Source organism: Aedes aegypti, chromosome 2 (genome assembly GCF_002204515.2).
Source record: "Aedes aegypti strain LVP_AGWG chromosome 2, AaegL5.0 Primary Assembly, whole genome shotgun sequence".
Classification (NCBI taxonomy): Eukaryota; Metazoa; Arthropoda; class Insecta; order Diptera; family Culicidae; genus Aedes; species Aedes aegypti.
This window is the reverse complement of record NC_035108.1, coordinates 238,362,701-238,385,174: the sequence shown is the minus strand read 5'-3', so window position 1 is coordinate 238,385,174 and position 22,474 is coordinate 238,362,701. Positions and strand designations below refer to the sequence as shown.

General features: G+C 37.4%; 1 protein-coding gene across 2 annotated transcripts; it reads left to right on the top strand.

Moving 5' to 3' along the window:
* The first annotated feature begins 475 nt into the window (after positions 1–475).
* LOC5580253 (serine/threonine-protein kinase 11-interacting protein) lies at positions 476–22,008 on the top strand. 2 transcript variants are annotated; one of them, XM_021844524.1, is made up of 14 exons: positions 476–786; positions 885–1,104; positions 1,801–2,841; positions 2,896–3,030; positions 8,128–8,634; positions 8,713–8,824; positions 8,887–9,152; positions 11,242–11,445; positions 13,343–13,384; positions 18,605–18,800; positions 18,865–19,205; positions 20,363–20,792; positions 20,855–21,030; positions 21,210–22,008. In XM_021844524.1, exons 2-14 carry the CDS (start codon positions 1,014–1,016, stop codon positions 21,749–21,751), a joined length of 4,083 nt encoding a protein of 1,360 aa, XP_021700216.1. In that variant the 5' UTR covers positions 476–786; positions 885–1,013; the 3' UTR covers positions 21,752–22,008. The 2 variants fall into 2 exon arrangements, with proteins under 2 accessions (XP_021700216.1, XP_021700217.1); XM_021844525.1 differs by lacking the exon at positions 13,343–13,384 and having other exon boundaries at positions 477–786.
* Positions 22,009–22,474: the final 466 nt, after the last annotated feature.

Sequence of the window (22,474 nt, the reverse complement as noted above, 5' to 3'; positions counted from 1 at the left end):
TTTGTAACCACAAAATTTTAACTTTATAGTTTGTCTCTAAAAGGTTTTGAAAACAATTAAGAGCTGACTTACAAAATATCATCTTCTAGCAACGTTAAATGTCGTCTCTAGCTATCATAGCATTCACGTAACTGTCTTAAAACATTAATAAAACCACACGAATGCCAAATTGCTGTGGAATTGTTACTTGGATAGAGTAGCGGTGCACGTTTTCGCGCGAAAACTTTCTCGCTCATTGCTGCTGCCAAATCTGACAGCGACTGTTTCACCGACCGTTTAAGACAACGACTATTTCAAACGGTCGTGAACAGTTAGGAATTGAACGGTCAATAACCCCCTAAAATGGTAGTTTTTAGGTTTTTATCTGTTTTTATCGTATAATATTTTTGCGAGTACGAGGCCGCTTTCGAAAGTTCAACCTGTTTAGTTTGGTGATTTTAGTACAAATTGTTCAGTTTGCCCTGATGGGTTGATCACTCTTGAAGCGAGTGACGGCTGTTTTTCTTCGTCATTTACCTTCAAAATAATCAGTAGAGTGCAAGAGTTACAATTTCAGTAGAAAAAATACGTTTTAGTCGTTCGAAAGGCTAATGTTTGCCCCGTAATATATTTCAAACATTGCATGAATCTTGTGTGCCAATTTTAAACATCAAGTATAACAGTTTAAAGAAGTGTAAAGCGTGAAATTTTGGATTTTCTTGCTGGGATTTTTTTTTATTCTTTTGTTAGTTTTCTTTTTCAATTTGACTGCTGCTGTTGACAACAACAATAACAAGGCCGTTCGAGGTGAGATTCCACAAATACTAATGCATTTGGTTGTTATTTTTGTTATTCCTTGCGTTGTGTGCAAGTTTTGTAAACAAACCATGTTATTGTACTTTCAGCATAATTAATTTTTACGAACAGTTAGTTACTATGAAATAGGAAGACGGCATTAATCGGTGGATATTGTTGTACACCTCGGAAACAAGAGAATTGGTATTAGTCACGACAAAAGTTTCGACGAGGTCATAATGGATCCTAAGCAGATTACTGCCTTGGCAAAGCTCCTGAAGGACAGTGGAGATAAGGTGTTGAACTGCGAGTATAAACTATCATTATCAGGTAATTACAGTAACTGTATGTTTTGTTTCAAAATTAGATGAATTTACTTACTTCATAGCTTTAGACAGTCCCTGTAACCTAACAAACATTGTTTTGAGACACCAATGTAATTTACTATTGCTCAAGATTCTCCTAAAGTTAAACAATTGTTTCTCCTTGACCTCACCTAAGCAAAAAATGTAAAACATTTACGTATTTTCTAATAAAACTATTAGAACTATTAAACTTCAAAATTAACAGTTTAATTAATATGGTTAAAAAGGCCAACTTCATAAAAATATTGAGGGGGCAAAGCTTACCAGTCGAATTAAGTGATGTTCTTTTTGTCTGTCGAGTTTTTAAAACTTCGAAAGAACTTTTGCTTTAGAAAATTTAAACTGTTCAATGTTTTTATATTAACGATTTCAAATACCACGTATTTAGAATTTACAGATCTTTTATCAACTCAACAACGTTTAAATTTGACGTTTGGTATAATAAACTACTATTATAAAATACTATAATATATTGTATTCTAAGTAGTTAGTTGTGAAAACAGCTACCAATAATAAAGTTTAATACATCAAAACAACAATACATTTAACAGAAAAACATTATTTTCCATAAAAATGCTTATTTTATTCGACTTTATTCGCATTTGGTTTATTATGCCTATGAAAATAACTCAATTTATAATTAATCATTTATGTTTTGCAGGTTCCCTATTGCGTGCATTAAACGACGCGTTCAGTTTGATAGTGGACAAAAATGAGACATTGCCTCCTCAGAGCTTTCAAGTGGTGAAACCCCACAATGCCAAATCGGACGTGTTCCGAGACATACAGTTCATCTACGATTTCGTCCAGAAAACCATAATTTTGAGCCTCAATCAATTCATCAACGATGATCCGTATGAATTTGAAGTGGACATCAGCAAATTTAGGAGCCTGAGAAAATTGGAAATCCAAAAAATTCCTATTAGTCAGATAACGGGAATACAACAAATGAGATCCCAGCTCACGGAAATCGTTTGCATCCGCAGTATATCCCACGTGAAGGATGTAATAACTTCTTGTGGAGGAGACAATAGCAACGGTTTCACTTGGAATGAACTAAAAGCTGCCAACTTTTCCTATAACATGATGCACCAAATAGATAGCTCTCTAGAGTTTACTCCATGGCTGGAAAATTTAAATTTGAGCCATAATCAAATTGTGAGTGTGTCAGCGATCAAGTGGCTTCCAAATCTGCGAGTGCTCAACCTTAGTTACAATAAACTGACTCATATTCCTTCGTTTCACGTTGATGCCATGAAAAAAATACAAGTTTTTCATATATCCAACAACTTTATAGAGGATCTTTCGGGAATTTCACGCCTGTTGTGTCTGAGTGAGCTGGATGCCTCCGGAAATTGTATCGTAGATCACACGGCATTGTTGCCTGTCAGCACTTTAGCCTCGTTATGTTTCCTGAACCTGAAAGATAATCCGTTGGCTTGCCATCCGAAGCACAGACAGGCAACGGCTCGCTACTTGAACAGGAATACATCAACTGCAAAGTTTGTTCTTGATGACGAGCCTCTATCCAAATATGAGAAATCGCTTACCGGTAACTATGATAGCTATCACGCCATTCTGGCACCAAGACATCCCGGAAGCGTTAGCTCGAGTGGCCTGAACACGCCTACAAGGAGAAGCGTAATGAACACTCCAACCGGAAGCATATCCTCCAGGAGTAGTTTCCGCATGGAAACAAATGGTAAGTGCATTTTTAGTAGTTTAAAGCACCAAAAAAACCTATGTATGTTTTTAGATGAGATGAGTTCTTCAATCATTAGTCAGAAGAAAATCAAGGTGCGCCGTGCAATCATATGCGAAGATGATCCAACTGAAGCAAGTCCACAATATGACACCAAAAGAGAAGTTAGTGCGGCGAACAGCAGTTTGGGTAAGTGTAAATATCTTACCGATTGATTTAACTCGAGTTTCGACATTAATGCTACAGTATGGCCCATAGAAAATGCGAAAATCGCTATGTCATGTTTTATGGTAGTTTTTATAAGAAAAATGTGAACGAAACATTATTTGTATTGTTTAATCTGTTTAGGCTCAGTTTTTTGCTTTGGATATGATTTTTATCTGTTACTTTCTAGAGAGGATTTGGAAGCATACATTCAAATTTTATCATGCGGTCATCGAGTTCAACATCTTTGTAATAAAAGCTTCTAAAACATCAAAGATGGGGTGAGGTTCTTCACAGATCTCGTCTCTAGCATTCGCCCATAACAAATGATAGAATGGGTCCATACCTGGATCATTGGAGACTTAAACATATTTTCGAAAATACGACACATTTAGGAAAGCCGTGGTTGAACCTTGATATAAGTGTGATAAGCGGTTCCGTTTTGCTCAAAATCTATGAGCTAATATTGATATAAGTTGTATCCAACCGAAAAAACAAATTTCTTCCTTAAAAAACTGTTATTGACTTCCGTATTTATTTTTATTAAATTTTAACAAAAAATAAAGGCGTATCAAACCTATAAGAGGATAATTTCCTCAAAACTATTACCCTGGCAAATATTTTATTGTAACCATGAAAACCAAGTTCTCTAAAAACTCATCCATCCTCTGATACCAAACAAACTAATATTTCAACGATAAAATGTAATTTTTGAAGGTTCAAAGTTCATCACCAGAGTATACGACAATCAGACGCTGTTTTAAATTTTGAGTGGACAAAACCTTAAAACATCTTTGTTTCATTACATTATTTGGGACAGTAAGAAAAATATGACAAAAATTGTCCTAGATAGCGAAGATATGTCAGAATCTACAACAGTAATCAGAAATTACAGTCACTCACAAATAAAATGCAAATAATGGCTGTGAATGCTAAACTCACGTTCAAACAATTTTCGCATTTTTTTATGGGCCATACTGTAATTCTACATAAAAAAAAACCTTCCCACCTAAAACCATCGTACGATTTCCGTTTTCAATAATGAACCTTTACCCAGAATCACATCCACCAGAATGTACACTCCATGGGTCCCTAATATAAAACCAGGGTAAACTGCTTAGGGACTCCCATGATCCACTTTGGCAGATGTTTGAGGAGTAATTCCTGGAAGAATTCCTGTTATTATAACCAGGAAACCCCTTAAAAATCCCTTATGGGTAATTGGAGAGAATTCCTGGTAGAATCCTAAAGTAATAACCGGAAGAGATTTTGGAGAGGTCCCTCAAAGAAATTCTTCAAGGCATCTCAAAAATTTTTGAAATAAACTGAAAACATTTCTGAATGAATCCAATGATGAATAATGGATTATTAAAATAATGAAAACTGACGTTATGAAAAGAATAGATTGTGCCACTGTATCTTGTGTGTTTGTCACAATGTTTAATCCCATAAACGGTGGCGCCATTGTTTTGATACGATAAGCGCCGAAAAAAAACTTTCAATGATCTATTGACTGTTGATCCTGGAAATCTAAAGGAACAATTGGTAAGATCTCAGCAAGTATACCAGCTACCATCTATTGGCGAATTTTTGGGAAGAAGCCTATGAGAAAACCCTAGAAGCATTACTGGAGGAACGGAAAATTCCTGGAATCCCTGAGGCATTTTGGGTGGATTTTAGGGAGGAATCCAAAGATAATTTTCTAGGGAAATGCAAGGAGGAAATCTAGAAGATCATAGGATTGCTTGAATTGCTAGCAGAATCCCTGAAGGATCCTGAATCGTTATTATTTATTTATTTGGTTTTACATCAATCATCTTGATAAACCTCGCCAACAATAATTCGCCAATTCACTCGGTTCATGGCCGCTTCTCTCCATCCTCGACTGCGACCCACGCTCTCCAGGTCCTGGTGCACCTTGTCAATCCACCTAGCCCGCTGCGCCCCACGCCTTCTTGTTCCGACCGGATTCGTAGCGAACACCATCTTTACAGGGTTGTTGTCCGACATTCTTGCAACATGCCCTGTCCAGCGTATCCTTCCAGTTTTAGCTACCTTCACGATACTGGGTTCGCCGTAGAGTTGAGCGAGCTCGTGGTTTATACTTCGCCGCCACACGCCGTTCTCCTGCACGCCGCCGAAGATCGTCCTTAGCACTCGGCGTTCGAAAACCCCAAGAGCTTGCAAGTCCTCCTTGAGCATAGTTCACGTCTCATGCCCATATAGAACTACCGATCTTATGAGCGTTTTGTACTTCGTGCATTTGGTGCGGGGGTGAATCTTTCTTGACCGCAGTTTCTTCTGGAGCCCATAGTAAGCCCGACTTCCACTATGATGCGCCTTCGCATTTCCCGACTAACATTGTTGTCAGCCGTCAACAAGGATCCGAGGTAGACGAACTCGTCCACCACCTCGAAGGTATCCCCGTCTATCGTGACACTGCTTCCTAGGCGGGCGCTGTCGCGCCCAGTTCCGCCTACCAGCATGTACTTAGTTTTCGACGCATTCACCATTAGTCCGACTCTTGTTGCTACGCGTTTAAGGCGGGTGAACAAATCTACCACCGATTCAAATTTTCTCCCAATAATATCCATGTCGTCCGCGAAGGAATACAAATTGTCCGGATCTTGTGAAAATCGTGCCTCGACCGTTAAGTCCGGCTCTCCGCATGACACCTTCAAGCGCAATATTGTACAACAGGCACGAAAGTCCGTCGCCCTGTCGTAGTCCCCGCCCAGACTCGAACGAACTGGAGTGTTCGCCCGAGATCTTCACGCAGCGATATAAATAATCTAATTCCAGATTCATTTTCGCAAAATTTACAAGTAGAGAAAGTAGGCGTTGTGAAGCATTGCTTTTGCCACCGAAAAGTGAATCTTGTAAAAGACTATAATAGAAGCCTAAGGTAACTTTACTCTTAAATATTCACTATGGATAGTAAGACGCTGAGATCGATCATTAGGCTACACTTGCTAGTTTCGGGAAATTGTTGAACAGACAAGGAAGGTGACTTTTTTCTTTAAGGATATTTATATGAACGTAATGACCACTAAATACCTTTAGCAACAAAAAATGAAATTAACTAGAACTACTACTAAACATCCTAGTTTTGTTAAGACTTGACGACAATTGACATTTAAGACTCTAATCTTACGTAAAAGATAGGAGTAATCAGAATAGCACTTAAATGACAAATTATTAAAAACCATTTTGACTAGACAGTATTAGTAATGACACTACTACACTACTATTTCAAACAAATTCTGATGGAGCTGCTGATTTTCACAATGCTTCCTTTTTTCAGAAGCAAGGGAATATGGGTATTTTTCAAAAAACTACCACGTCATAATACGAATAAAAAACAGTGTTCAAGTGGGCACCATAGCCTAGTCCGTCTGTGTATTGGTCCTGGTAGAGGGGAAACTTGGCAAAAGCCAGACCGAGGGTTCAGCCTTGACAAGTTAAGCTGTCAGGCAGCTCCAACTGAACACCATACAAAAAAAAAAAGAAGTTTGACAAGTCAGCTAAACTAGAGGCGATCTATCCACCAAAAAGAGCGCATGTCGTTTTTATCGAAAAATTTACGTTTTATTCCATAGTCCAATCTACTGGTACATTACAACCATTAGTACCGGCACCCTACATAATAAAAATTACTGACTTTAAAATGGCTTGCTCAATTTTCACCACCTAATTAAAATTTCAATCTTGTCGCTCCCTTGCGACGCCTATGCACCTATTCGTTTCCATCATTTGCTTCTATAGACTCCCTTTAGCTTTGAGTCGCATGACCGCTAGAGCCATAAAACAATTAAAACTACATAATAAATATCATAAGGTCATATTTATGTTTCAAAATTATTCTTGGTTTCATAAAAAACTTTGAGTCCATTTATAACAATATATAAACTACTGAATTTATATTTGGGTTGGTTGGGATTAACAAGGCACCCAATAGAAGCGATTCGGATAGGGAGCCTGGGACTGTCTCCTCCCTGTTGTTAACATTTCGTGGATTAAGGGCGGGCTCTTCGACCCCACCTATTGGTTTTATTCTGTTAATCGAGGGCTCGATTTTACCGTTGTTTGTGAAAACTTTTTTCTGGAAGGAGATTCTCTAAAATTCCCGCGGGTTTCGTGCAAGTGTCTCTGCTTGCGGGTCCGCCCATCCGGTTTTGGCCCTTCGTACAGTGGACCGACTGATCACAAACTGTGGTACAATCTTGATCAAATCGCTTCTCAGATTATTCCAGTGCTATAGGCAGCTGCCTTGCTACAATAGATGGTAGTACCTAATCATCATCACGAAAATTTTAATAATTTCATTATGAAACATACTTTTTGATGATTTTTAAAAGTATTGTATCTGGCCACATGAAAGTGACAACAAATTTCGGCTGCAAGCATGTTAAAAAAATCGGTTGAATCGTTATATCGTGTCATTTCAATCAAATTATGTCTCATAAAAAGTATAAGTTCTTTTTTGTATGCTTAATGGACTATATGACAAAAAAATATATTTTAAATTTCATTGAAACATCAATAAAATCAGTATTTTTAACAACTTGGACGACGATAAAAATTCATTTTTGAGACATGCGAGTTGCTAAGTTTTGTTCCGCTATAAACATTATATCAATGCTGATGTTTTTATGTTTAAAGACACTACACGTTAATGCTTCCAGTGGGCTGTTTGCCCTTTGAAAGAAGCACCACACTAGACAACGGACTAGCATGCAACGCCCAGTGGCACAGTCGAAAAACATTCCTGTCGAAAAGCTTTTCGGCGTGAGGCGGGAATCGAACCCACACTCCTTAGCACGATGCGGCTAAATGCCTTGGTGACACTAACCGCACGGCTACGAAGCCCACATTATGTTTGAATTTTATATGGAGCTCAGATTTTTTTAAACTTTGCTGTACCTATATTTTTTTTATGGAAGGATTATGCTTTCTGGAGAATAAAGTTCTGGGAACGGTACATTCTGGGAAATGAGATTGTGGTGATGGGGTTCCGTGGGAATGGTTTTCTGGGGAATGTTATAGTGGTTATAGAATCCTAATTTTTACTTTACATTGTAGAAACTAGTCGTGATCATTTGGAAACGAAGAAAAAAATCGAAAGCCTTCGCAAACAGTACGGCAGTGAATGGCTTCAAAGTCAAGCTGGCAGTATGGTGAAGAACGTAATCGGATTCGATCCCTCTGTTGGCAAGGAATTTGAAAGTGTACTGCACTACGAAGGCGAACGGAAAAATACAAAATCAGAATCCGCTTCGTCCGCCCCTAAAACGATTTCCGTTGAAATATCTATAGCTAGCACCAAACGAGACAATACTGATGAAAATATCAAGACATCGACACCCGTTGATCGGGACTCTTCAAAGCTGTTGGAATCGTTCGAATCGCCCATTAAATCCAACGTGGGACGCCGCTCGGAAGGAGTTGCCAGTGAAGCTGATTTCAAAAGCGTAATTGCAGATGATGATTCTTCAAACTATCAGTCGATGTCTGATGTCACTACGGGAAATGTCTCACATTCATTGATACTGAACGACATTTACGGTAATCCCGTAGAAGAAGAGCTAGGTAATTAACCACTTCTGTTGAAATGCAAACTGTCTCTTTGATTTCTTATGATATTGAACTGTTTATTTTCCTTTGTAGAATCTATCGAGGAAGAAAATGAAAGAAGCTACATTGTACATCGAATGGGGCATCCGAATGAAATAATACTTGTTGTCTCGGATGCCAGCATTCGAGAAATGGAAGGCGACAAGTAAGTGTTTATAAGTATTTGGCAAAACATTACATGACGTTTCTTTGATTGACTAACTGTAGGACCAAAACCAGATGGGGCATCTCATCACTGGAGGCGTGCGAGCGACCGACTTCTACCAGCATCACACTGCTGTTCGGCACAATTAAGAAGGACAAAAAAATGCGCACCTACGAGATGGACGAACAAAGCAGTCAAGAGCTGGAATCTTTTCTGAGGGGGATTTTGTCGAAGCGACCGTTGTCAGAGATGAATCAGAAGCTGTTTGATTGTGTTGTCTGCAAGGCAAGGTTTTCTCGAGAAGTTACCTTCTCTAAGGTCATTGACAGTGAGTATTTCTGCTTATTTTATTTGATATAATTGTAGTTAGCTTCACTTCTCTCATACCCTCCACTTGGTTATGCGACCTTGCCGCGATGGAATTCATATGGCATAGACGCATTAATATCTCGGATGTGATCCAACGGGCATTCTGCGTCGTTGATATAATTGATGCCCATTTCAAATAATGAATCTATTCGAAGTGGACATTAATACTATTGGTAACGTTCAGTTTGTATTTTGCTAACCAGAATGATCCGTAGCCACTCTTACTATTAGCTAGCTAGACACATCGTTACCATATACGACGTAGGAAATATTACTTTGAGGTAAATGACTAGTAGATTCACTGAGTAGCAATAAGTGGCGACAATCTTATTTTAATATAGTTTTTACATTGCCATAGTAAGAAATATCTCTTTTGTAATCTCTTTTTGAGCATGCGACCTCTCACAACAATGAAACGGGGGCAATCGAACACGACATGCTCCGCTGTTTCCTCCACACCAGCACAATTGGGGCACTCAGGAGATTCTGAGTGCCCGAACCTACGCAGGTACTGTCTATAGCAACCATGTCCTGACAGAAACAGCGTCAGGTGGAAGTTCACTTCCCCATGGTTTCTACCATACCAATCTGACACATTTGGTATTGGCCGATGGGTTCATCTACCCTTAGTGAAGTTATCCCATTCCTGCTGCCAGCCTTTAAGCGTTTTCTCTTTACACGTGTCGCGGACTCCTCTGGTACCCCTTTGGTTGAAGCATTGAACATCTTCCTTGATGATGAGCCCGATGGGCGTCATCCCGGCTATGATGCACACGGCCTCTTTAGATACCGTCCGGTATGCACTTGCTACTTGCACATTATCCTGTATGGGCTTTCCAACCGCTTTAGGTTTCTGCTCGTTCTAAGCGCTTCTGACCAGATTGGTCCTCCATACCTTAGTATGGATAGCGCCACGCTTGCCAGTAGTTTGCGTTTGCTGGCAATTACAGCAGAGCTGTTAGACATCATCCTCGAAAGCGCCGCTTTAGCCGTAGATGCCCTTTTACAGGCATATTCAACGTGGATGGCGAAGCTGAGCTTGTCATTGATCATTACCCCAAGATGCCTAAGGGATCGCTTGGACTCTATGGTGCAATCACCTACCGAGATAAGCGCCCGTTGTTCGGATTTGAGATTATTGACCACCACCACCTCAGTCTTGTGACGGGCCAGTCCTAGTTTCCTAGACTTCATCCATTCCTCAACTATGGAAATAGAGTGCGCTGCTGTCAACTCTACTTCCTCCATCGTTTCACCATAGACCGCTAGGGTGATATCGTCGGCGAAGCCAACAATCTTAACACTCGTCGGGAGTTCCTCAGTACGTCATCGTACATCGCAAGTCAAGCTACGCGTGAAGCCGCATCACAGCATGAATTAGGGGTCACATGTGAAGTGGCCTTTCACCACTGGAACAGGGAGTCCGTAGTGTTAATTCTTAGCCAATTGATAAAATCCGTACGCGGCTATGTAGGCTGATCGGGGAAAGGAAGTTAATATTGATGATTAACTCCTGACTTGCCCAACTAGTTTCGAATACCTTTAAACACTCTTAAAGGCTTAAGGGACAATTGGATATTGTTAGGTATGAGTATACTCTATAGTGTTTGATCCTTTGATGTCGTTGTTTGCTCCTGCGGGAACGACGTTCACAGTGTAATAAACGAGTTCGTGGGAAGTTATCAGAGAAGGTATCGATCGTGATTGTTTTAAATTATTTTCGTTATGGCTATAGCGAAATGGCTTGCCTAATTTTCACCACCTAATAAAAGTACAATCTTGTCGCTTTCTTGAGACGCCTATCCACCTATTCATTTCAATCATTTGTAAAAATCTTTCATGAGTCGCATGACCGCTATAGCCATAACAAAAATAATTTACGAAAGTTTCGATCGCGTAGAACTAATACAAATTGAAAAAAACTCAAATATCTGCTTATTGTGTAGATTCTTGTCTGAAGTACATAGCCAGACGCATCTTAAATCAAACGATACTTAGTCATAAGCGATTCGGTGATAGAAATAACTGATGACTATCTTTCATTACAGATTTACAGTGTCCTGAATGCAGTCAGCCATTCTGCGTCGAAATAACAGAATCGCCCGCCAAATGGAATCCTACTGACCAAGGCAAACACGATAGTGATGCTACGGTGCAACCAATGGAAACGACGTCCGAGCTGGCCGCAGCAGTTCCGGGACCATCTGGCTTGGGAGCCGTACTGAAGCAAAGCGACTCTAGGACCAGTATCGGTAATCGTATCCTATCTTTGATTGATTCTGATTATTTCCATTGATTAGCTAGATTCATAGTTTAGGTATATTTGCTTGTATGGTAGTAGAGTTTGATACGTAGGCGTGTATGGAATAACATATTTGAGACTTTTGTTATTGGGGAGAATGTGTAATTTAGGGTCTGCTACCTTCGTCATTCAAAAGCAGACAATATTGAAAATGTAAATTAAATAATAAATCTTCGAGCTTTTCAGTAGAATACCTATAAGTAGATGAAAAAAACGAATTTTGTACTATACCATTTAATTCCACTAGAGTTTGTATCCTTTGACAGATACGCGTATTTCGACCTCAACTGTAAGGCCGTCTTCAGTGTCGTGTACTAGACTCGACTTACACCTTTACAGTTGAGGTTGAAATACGCGTATCTGTCAAAGGATACAAACTCTAGTGGAATTAAATGGTATAGTACTAAATTCGGTTTTTTTCATCTACTTATGTAAATTAAACTGCCGTGAATCGCAAGTCAGTCCCATCTGTATTTTTGTCAAAATTGAGTTGAGTTCAGTTTTCAACATATCTTCCAATGCTCTTTCAGCTACCCTAATGAGATAAAAATATTTGTTCGGAAAAAATCAGAAAAAACAGCAAGTCAAATTGTCCCATAATGAAAAGTAACCGCATATCAGTCCCACTACAGATCTCCGCACCGTGTAACACAAAAATGAAATAAATTTTGATCATCTTTATATTTTTCTCGGAAAGATATCGTAGTGAAAAGCAAGTTGAGAAAGTTTCATTGAGATTTGAACATGTTCCAATCCGCTGGATTTTTTTGAATATTCGTATGGAAAACGAGTTTGAAAACTTCACAGCCCATTTTCTCAATGCCTACTTTTTACAGATGGGACTGACTTGCGATTCACGGCAGTAAAGCCAGATAAAAGAAGAAGCAGTTTTAATTATTGATGCGCCGTGGTAACAAAATTGCTTTATTGAATATTAATGAGAAAGTTACAAGATTTTATCGACTTTGTGTAGTTAAATTTATCTTGTCGTAAATGATCGAATTTACAAAAAAAAATGTAAGATAAAAAACTATAGTTATTTGCTATTTTTTGTTCAACTGTGATAAATTATTATATCATACAGGTAGATAAATGGCAAAATCTCGAAGTTGTCTTAAAATTTATACATTTTACGTTATTTATGTAAGGCATGCAATTTATTCGATAACCACGGTGAACTATGTCCACGTTCAACGTTCATCTCTGTGTGATATACGAGAGCTTAATTTAAACGTTAAAGATTGGAACTAGGGTTTCCTGTAAGGAAACATTAAAAGTAACAGTTCGTGTGCATCAGGTGTAGAAATTCCGAAAAAATGATAGACGTCATTTTTTAATCTTCCCTAAGTGCCTCTGCTTATAGTGGCAGACTCGCAAAGGGCGATGAGCTACTCAAATAAAGATAAACTCACTAACTAACTGTCTCTGCCTACGACTTCGTCCTTGTAAAAGCTTGATTGGTCATTAACATCAGAACAAGTTTGATCGCTTATTATATTAAATGCTGTTGGCAGATACCTTACTACTATAGATAACATTAGATGATCATCATAAAACTTATTACATACTAAATATGTTTCATATAATTTTACTAACCATATGTTTTTATGTTAATTTGGTAGTGTTCTGCCAAAAAGCACCAACCAGCAAATTGATATCAACAATTATGATTTTCATTTAACAGCGTACCTATTTCGTTTTATGATTATTCTGGGCAGCGATTTATGGAAGTTATTAATTATGTTGTAATAAAATAGCGCAATAGGGTTCTAGGTGCATTTCGGCAGAACATCAGCCAATTGTACTGTGTTTGAATGATATTGAACTTAATACGATCAATTCAACAGCACGGCCGGATGCATGGAAGTCACCGGTGAAAAATAAACCGAGTAAGCTGCTTGATTCTAAATATGTTTATAGCAGTAGTATGCCGATAATTGTTTACATTGTATAACGGGTGATAACTAAAAAAAATACACGCATATGAATGTTTTACTGTAAAATGATGAAGGATCAACGTGTAGTGAATTTTTTATTGTAAACTTATTTTATTTCCAAAGAATGTTCAATTAATATTATATTTTGTATCCTGCAATTCCGACTAATACTCGGAGAGAATAATTAAAAATGACTATATTGCCCCTCTTTGCACAACAGTCCCATGTTGGAAAACGACAAACTGAGAAAAAGACGATTGAAATGTGGAAACAATTTCCTTCCATTTTGAGTCTCTATTTGGCCTAAGATGTGTTAAATTTCTACATATCACTGTTTGTTGAGTACACAAACAAACCTAATAAATTTCTTTTGAATTCAAGTTGAAAATTTGCCTTAAAATGCAGAAAAATCGTAGCGAGACTGTTATGCGATTATATACAATATAATATACCAATGTATTTGCATATCAGTCCCATCATGTTCATCGGCTCGTTCGACAGCTACTGAAACACTCATTGTTATTAATGCACTGGATGTTTCATTTGCTATTTATGTTCTTTGGCCGTAAAACAATAGTTATTATAGTACAGTCAACTCTCCGCAACTCGATGTTAAGGCGACTATCGAGTTAGGGAAACATCGTGTTAAATAACACAAAATCAGGGTAACTTTGGTTAAAGGGACCATCGAGGTATCCATGAAAACCCACATTTACTACACGTTCTATAACTCGATATCGAGATACGGAATAGCGAGTTACGGATAGTTTACTGTATGTCCATGGATGAATCACCAGATAAAAAAAAACATAGGATTGAATACTTTCTCAAAACACACGTCTTATGTGGAATGCTCTTACAGTCATGAGTCCCAGTCATGAGAGACCCAGATGATCATCTTTTGGATAATGCGGAAATGGAATCCGATGGAAATGATTCGAGATGTTCCAGAACAACCTGATTCAGGACGAATCTAGCTAATCCAGCAAAGAATCATTATAAAATTTAAATTAAAAATGTAGAATGAACTTTATTTTTTTTTGTTCCTCATTTATTTCTATTCCCCTCGTACCACCCAAATGGTTAAGTACGAACATAAAATAAGATTAATATTTGTATAAGTCTTATCTAAAATGAAAATATGTAATGCATCGTAATTGAAAATACATAATTATGTGTGATATCCACTAATTTAAAAATATTTTCGAAACGACGTGAATACATGACATTTACAATGCCGTAAGCAAGTGAGTATTAAATACAGTCAAACCTCCATGAGTCGATATCTGAAGGGACCATAGACTCATGGAAACATCGAGTCAAGGAAGAAAAATGCTTTGAAATGCTGTTTGAGCGAATCATCATAGTTACCATGAAATTTTGTTTAAGTATGGTTCCATGAGTCAATGTTAAGACATAGAACATCGACTCATGGAGGTTTTACTGTATAATTGATTTCCCTTTACTTCGTTACACATAAGTGAATAACTAGTAGTACCGAGAGACCGTATATAGTACTAGAAGTGGTGTTCCCTTCTGAGCCCGGCCACTATAGGACTTTGATGTGACTGTTATGAGAATATTTTCAAGATGGTACAACACAAGTGGGGTTTGTTTTTGTACAAGTTAGGAACAAAGGCTACTTTTTTAGCAGTTTTTATCGTTCCTCTGACGATTTTGAGTTAATTTATGCAAAAAACGCAAATCGGTCAAAAGTCGACATGGGACTGTTATGCGATTATGGGTAGTATAACATTGCAAAAACTGTAACCATGATTAGCCGTATAATAGTAATAGTCATTTTCGCATAGCATAATTTCACTCATCTCATTCAATTCGAACAGAGTGAACATGATAAGGCGCTTTTAAAAGGATGATTGGTAATATAGCGTGGTATTTTGGTTATCACTCGTTGTATTTTATATCAAACCTTTGCTACTGTCATTCTTTTTCACTAAACGCATTTTTATGGAAGTGTTCACATCATTATCAATCTTCTACATATACACTAAATTTCTCTCACCTTTTAAGTTACGTAAGTTTTGAATGGCACCCTATATCTTAATGTAGCAAAACAATTCTATTGGATCGAAAACATCTGAGGCAAATATTTAACATTCTCTGCATAATTGTTCCATACTAAAATATATACAAAAAATATGAATACCAATTCAAGCCAAAATATAATGCTCAATAGGATGGAGGAATAGGATCTTCCTTAGTCCAGTGGTACCGTCCGCGGCTATAAAGCAAAACCTTTTCTTGGATATATTCAGAACCATTTTTTCTAATTTCTTTATTAGTATCGTTCCAAACATTACATTCATTTCTTATATCTAGGTGTTCTGTATTAGACAACACTATCATCCTAATTTGGTAAAACAAAATTAAGCTTTCATTAACATTTTGTTAACAACATATTATATTTAATTTGCCGTGGCAGTTCTGATTTTTTTACGGGTGAGTTGATTTCACTTGCTTATAAGAGAGCTTTCAATTTACTTAACCTAACTATATAATGCATTAATCGTGGCAATAGACGGTTGTAACGATTTTTGCCTGAAATTATAAATTATTTTATTTGACATTTGGTCCAATGTTTCAACATTGGATATTCTATGTAACTCATTGGTACTATACCAGGGAGGAAGCTTTAGAATCATTTTCAAAATTTTGTTTTGAATCCTCTGTAGAGCTTTCTTCTTGGTATTACAACAGCTTGTACATATTGGTACAGCATACAACATGGCTGGCCTGAAAACTTGTTTGAATATCAAAAGCTTGTTCTTAAGACAAAGTTTTGGGGGATAAAGACATTTTACGTATTTGATACATTTGGCTTGAATGCCCTCAATGTGATTTTTGATAGTTAAATTCTTATCTAGGGTGGGTGTACCAGTTATGGACATAATGGTTCTCTATTTCGCCATACGTGATTACTGTAATGTTTTCAAATTTTGAAAATTTGTGTGTGTTGTAGTAGTTAGATTTAAGACATATCTTGATGTTAAAACATTCAAAAAGATGACTTTCAAATGTGAAAGTTATCAAAATTTCACATATGGCAAATAGGGAACCACTATGGCCATAACTGGTACACTTTCCCTTCCCTAGTATGAGCCCGAGATACTTAACTTCATCTGACCAATTTATTGGAACCCCTCTCAACGTGACAACATGTCTACTTGAAGGTTTCAAATAAAGAGCTTTTGGTTTATGTGGGAATATTAAACGATGTGGGTTTATGTGGGAATATTAAATATAAAACGCAACTAGTTTTGGAAGCATCAGGAGAAATTTTCCATTTTTGCAAGCATGAAGAAAAAATATCCAAACTTTTTTGCAATCTACTACAGATGACACGCAGGCTTCGTCCTTTGGTGGAGAGGCCTGTGTCACCCGCAAACCAAGATTTTTGACATCCCTGAGGTACTCAGGTAAGTCAGATATGAAAATATTGTGTAATATTAGTCCCAAAATGCTGCCTTGAATAACACCAGCTCTTACAGGAAGTCTTTCAGACCTGGAGTTCTGATAATTATCCTGAAGTGTACGATTTGACAGATAACTTTGAATTATTCTAACAATGTATGTTGGAAAATTAAAGTTTTTAATTTTACGATCAAGCCTTCATGACAAACACTGTTGAATTGAATGTTGACATAGAAAATCTAGAATAGCATGACCAGTAGAATAGCCTTCAGATTTGTTGGAACGGATCAAATTTGTTACACGTAAAAATTGATGAGTGGTCGATTGTCCATGGCGGAATCCGAACTGTTCATTGGCAAAAATTGAATTTTCATTGATGGGTTCAAAATGACATTTTCAAAAAGTTTACTGATGGAGGAAAGCAAACTGATTGGACGATAGCTAGAAGCTTCTGCAGGATTTTTGGCTGGTTTTAAAATTGGTACAACCTTAGCATTTTTCCATTTGTCAGGAAAATATGCCAACTGAAAATATTTGTTAAATATATCAACTAAGAATGATAAGCTACTTTCTGGAAGTTTCTTGATGAGGATGTAGAAAATTCCATCATCACCAGGAGCTTTCATATTTTTGATTTTTTTAATAACAATTCTCACTTCTTCCAAATCAGTCTCCCAGGAATTTTCGAGAACGTTCTCTTGGTTGCGAATATTTTCGAAGTCCTGAAAAACTTGATTTTCAATTGGACTAGTAAGTCCTAAATTAAAATTGTGCTCGCTTTCAAACTGCATAGCAAGTTTTTGAGGTTTTTCGCAATTAGTTAGTAATAATTTGTTTTCTTCTTTCAATGCCGGAATTGGTTTTTGAGGTTTTTCGAAATTTTAGATAATTTCCAAAAAAGCCAATAGAGATTTTTTTTCAAAATTTTTATTGCCTTACTGCCCATACTCGCATAACAGTCCCATATTCTATGGGATTTCCTATACAAATGGGACTGCTATGCGAGTATGGGCAGCTTAGGTATTGTGAAATTCGTTTTTTAATTTATTTCTGCAAATCCTGGCATATAATTTCCATAGCAGGATCGCGAGTGCGTTGAAATTGCCTTCTCCTCACATTTTTAAGACGAAGAAACGGGTTTAAGATCATCGCATATAATCACGGATTCAAATTTTACATCACATTTTGGAATTGCAATGCTCCAGGCTTCAACAATGGAATTTGTTAAAGTTTCAAGAGCATTATCAAGTTTTGTTTGTAACGAAATATTAACATCAAGATTAGAGTCAATATATGTTTCATTGATATTCCAGTCGGCTCGAAAATAATTGAAAGTAGAGCTGATAGGATTGAGGATCGCTTCATGTGATATTTGAAATGTAACAGGGACATGATCAGAATCAAAATTAGTATGAGTGACCAGTTGGCTACTAGAGTCGGTTAAGATCAAGGCAAACGTAGATGGGTTTATTCAGAACCATTAGATGCACTGATCACTCTATAGTAGGTTCCAGGAAGTGGTCAAAATAGAAAAAAATTAAGATTTTACATTCCTTGTGTTGTTGAACATATTCATGCTTATTGTTTGTTTGTATGCTTACGATCTAGCTGTTCAACGGTGTGTTAGTCTCTTTGAACAGCTAGTTTACAAATGCACTGTTTATTGATGGTATGCCATATCATGCTTTAGAATTGTATCTGTTCGAAGAACCGCAACAACTTATTTGGCCATGCTTACAGGATCTACTGGTTCGCTCAATGATTCATCCTCGTGTTCCCGCATCTCGCAACCAAGCAGCTCATGCGATTCGAATCGTAGCGTAGCTGGGAGTACCAACTCAGAACGCGATCGGGATGTGGATTTGATTGGCAACGATAGCGACATAGAAGTTCTCAGCAATCCTAGTCAAAGCAGCATCGAAGTACTGGATCGAGGGTAAGTGGTTCTAGTTCGTAGAAAGCTAGAAAGCTTTTCATCATTCTGGCCTGATTTTTCGCAGATTTCACCCCAGTAGAAAACATTCGGAAGAAAGGAAAATTCTCCAGCTATCCGGCTTGGAAGTTCTACAGGACGACGATAGTCTCAACAACATATCGACGACGCTCATCAACCAAGAAACCTCGACCCACGATCTCATTGCAAAAGTTGCCGACAGTTTTAATAAAATAATAAAAATTGAAGACGCTCCACCAACCGACAAAGAGAACAGCGTGACACCAAAACCGAGTCATTCAGTTCTTTCCCACAAAAAATCGTTCTTGACGGCAGCCAACTTAACCGAAAGCAGTTCATCGGGATCGGTGACAGATAGCGTATGCACTGCGTATGAATCAAACCAAGGTATGTAACTTTTTGTTCGTATTTTTTTTATTTTTTTCTACCAGAGATTTGAAATATTATTGAATTTTGAATTTTGTGTTGATTTGAATGGCCCAGCCTTCCTTAGCCTAGTGGTTAGAGTCAGCGGGTATAAAGCAAATAATTGCTGAAGATGTCTGGGTTCGATTCCCGGTCGGTCCAGGATCTTTTCATAATGGGAATTTGCTTGACTTTCATGGGCATAACGTATCATCGTGCCTGTCAACATTGACATGGAAAGGTCTCAGTTAATAACTGTGGAAGTGTTCATATGAACACTATTTAAGCTGAGAAGTACGCTCTGTCAGAAGGACGCTTCGAATTCCGGACACCGGCCTTAACGCACCCAAACATTATTTCGTCAACTTTTTTGAATGCAGCACGTAGAAGACGTTATAATTATTGATTTCAAGTACAGCTTCGTAGTTCGTACGCTCTGCCGAGCTGCTCGCACGTGGTCAGTCGGTAGCCGAGTTGCTAATTTCCACCTTAACAGAGCTGCCAGATGATTTGATAGAAAATCTGTATCTGTATCCACGAGGTTAAAAAACTTGTGTCCCATACAAAAAAATCTGTGTCCATACAAAAATTGTTGATAGAAAATCTGTGTTCCATACAAATTTAATCTGTGTAAGAACTTATTTTTTGGGTAGTCTGATTTCTCCGTGTGGGGTTTTTAGCAATTGAATGAGTTTTTAATCATGTTACCATTCGTCATGTTAAATTTTGAGACCCCCGTTAAAAAAAATCAGGTTCTTTCATCATAAGCTATTTTGGATTGGCATTACGTACACATTAGAACAACGCCTGCTTCTCAGCTGTTTAATGTTGCAATTTTTTCACATCAATAACAGGTAGCATTTAATATACTTATTATCTAAGAAAATCAAAGAAGTTTTCAGTTAAAAATCTAGAATTCCACTATGAATTAATGCACTTTTAGCAACGCTTTACATTAAAGCCACATATATCACTACAAGAAGATTTAACACATCCGCTGAAAAGTCCATAGGTTGACCCACATACGATCCACAAACTACAAAGTCCATATGATTCTTAGATAGTATCAACTATTTAATTAACTATTTAATACCAGTGAGCGAAAGTTTGTTTTAGTATTCTTTTTTTGATAATTCTAGATCCCAAGCAAAGCAGTACGTCGGATAAAATCGTAGAAAGCGACAAATCCAAGAAAGAATCTAAGCCTGGACTCGATTCACCGGCATCCAAGTCAGAAAATTCTGTCATTAGCACGGTACTAGGTGGATTGTTCCAATCAACTAACATGTTGATGTCCAAAACGCCAAAACCCAGCAAACCGGATCCGAGCAGCAGTTTACCCTTTGAACCCATTAAATATTCGTACGCGGATTACTCCAATGTTGACCACAGGTTGAAGCTATATCTCTACCAGAACCTTTTCGAAGACACGAATGAAACCCTGAAATGGCTCGTTTCTTGCGTTATATTCGATGAAAATCAACTGGATAAGTGGCCAACGGGTTTCGATGGGTTGTTCATCATGTCAACTACTAAATTTTATGTCATGAAGAAGACGGCCGCTGAAAAGTAAGTAGTATTATGGCATGGGACGAATTCTTTGAGGAAGGTGACTTATTTCCTTCTTGCAGCGATGACCCATCAAGTTGGTTGAAAAAACATTTGTCTGGAACAATTGATCGCGTTGGAATTGCTCAGGTGCTGCCGTGGAAAATTGGTATGAAGTTCGTTATCAGCGCAGTAGGTGGAATTCACATCATCCTTCAGGACATTTTGAGGACAGATTGCTTGATTTTATTTTTTGCAGGTAACTATTGTTGTAATACTCAGAACACTCTAAATCTAAATCATTATACATCGTTATAACCTTAACTTATAATGTAGAAGCTTTTGGAATAAGTAGTTACTCAAAATGTGCAGATGTAGAGTGTTCTTCTTATATAATTATAGGCAAAATTTCTTATATTTCTTCCATTGCTTTAATAGAGAATCCTTTACCGGAATACTGCACATTTGATTATCAACCATCGGAGTTGTTGACCAACAAGCTAAGTAAAGCGACCAATGGCGAAATGGTTAAGATTTTGATGGTCATCAATTTCTGTGAAGTGCTCTCCGATGATGTGCTCCAGAATGTGCAATTGTGTACATTGTTGCTGACAGATAGCCAGCTCTTCTTAGCACCGGACATAAAATGGCTGAACGAGAATAGTAAATACCAAATCGAATCGAAATACACACAGCTAATGTCGAATCTCATCGAACTGGAAGACATCCATAGCCTTTCTTGTCGGCTTAATTTCATCGATGAGAAGGAAGACAAGTACGAAACTTGGCGAATTGATTTTGCCACAGTAACCGCCAAAGAAAGCGCCGTTTCAACGATATGTAACTCTTGGCAAAACATCTTTGGAGTGCCTTTGATAAATACCAGCGAAAATAGCAGTAGCAATAACAACAATATTAGCATAGTCTCCCACACAAGTCAGATAAACGATAGTAAATTAATCACGAATATTTCAAATTGATGTAAGTACCCACCGTCCTCATATAATTTTACTTCAATTGTGTTAGGCTTACAAAGGATAAGTTTTGAATCAATTGTATCATAATTTGCGTGTTATTAGTTTGTGACATACATTTACATATTTTAGAAAGTGATATTAGGTCTAACTACCGTGGACGTACCATATTTGACGCGGTTAAGAAAATTCTAAATTCAAACACTTGTCAAATCGTCTAAATCTATCCGATTTTGTTGAAATTTGAACCTATGATAGCTCAACTATTATAGAATTAGGGAAAAATCAGTAAAACAATATTGAACGATTTTTTCTTTACGTTTGATTGACTTTTTGTGGAACACATTAGGTTCCTTAATTGACGCATCAATTCTTCAATGTGCCTAATTTGACGCACTATGTTCCTTATTTGACGCACTTACAAATAATTGCTAAAGTTTAAAATATACAAGAGTTTCAGTATTCAAAAGTTCAATTAATTGAAAAAAGCGTTTTAGAGAGGACATAAAAGTTAGAACCTTTGGAAAAAGTTTTGAATGACGTCATTCGGTAGTCACTTTTGCTATGCGTTTAGTTAGTGTAGAAAATAAAACCGGCGATTGAGTTCAATCCATAGTTAAGCATTATTGTTTAGTTTAATGTATTTTCGTCGTGATATCAAACAAGGGAAAGGTTTGGAAACTACGTTGCGCTGGAACGGGGAAGGTAGTTGCTAAAATAAGGGACAAA

Bases quoted from the DNA above. Each gene is read 5' to 3' on its own strand.
- LOC5580253 (XM_021844524.1), top strand. From the start codon at position 1,014: ATGGATCCTAAGCAGATTACTGCCTTGGCAAAGCTCCTGAAGGACAGT. The intron at 2,842-2,895 runs GTAAGTGCATTT...GTATGTTTTTAG, and splicing joins TTTCCGCATGGAAACAAATG to ATGAGATGAGTTCTTCAATC. The intron at 11,446-13,342 runs GTAATCGTATCC...TCAATTCAACAG, and splicing joins CGACTCTAGGACCAGTATCG to CACGGCCGGATGCATGGAAG.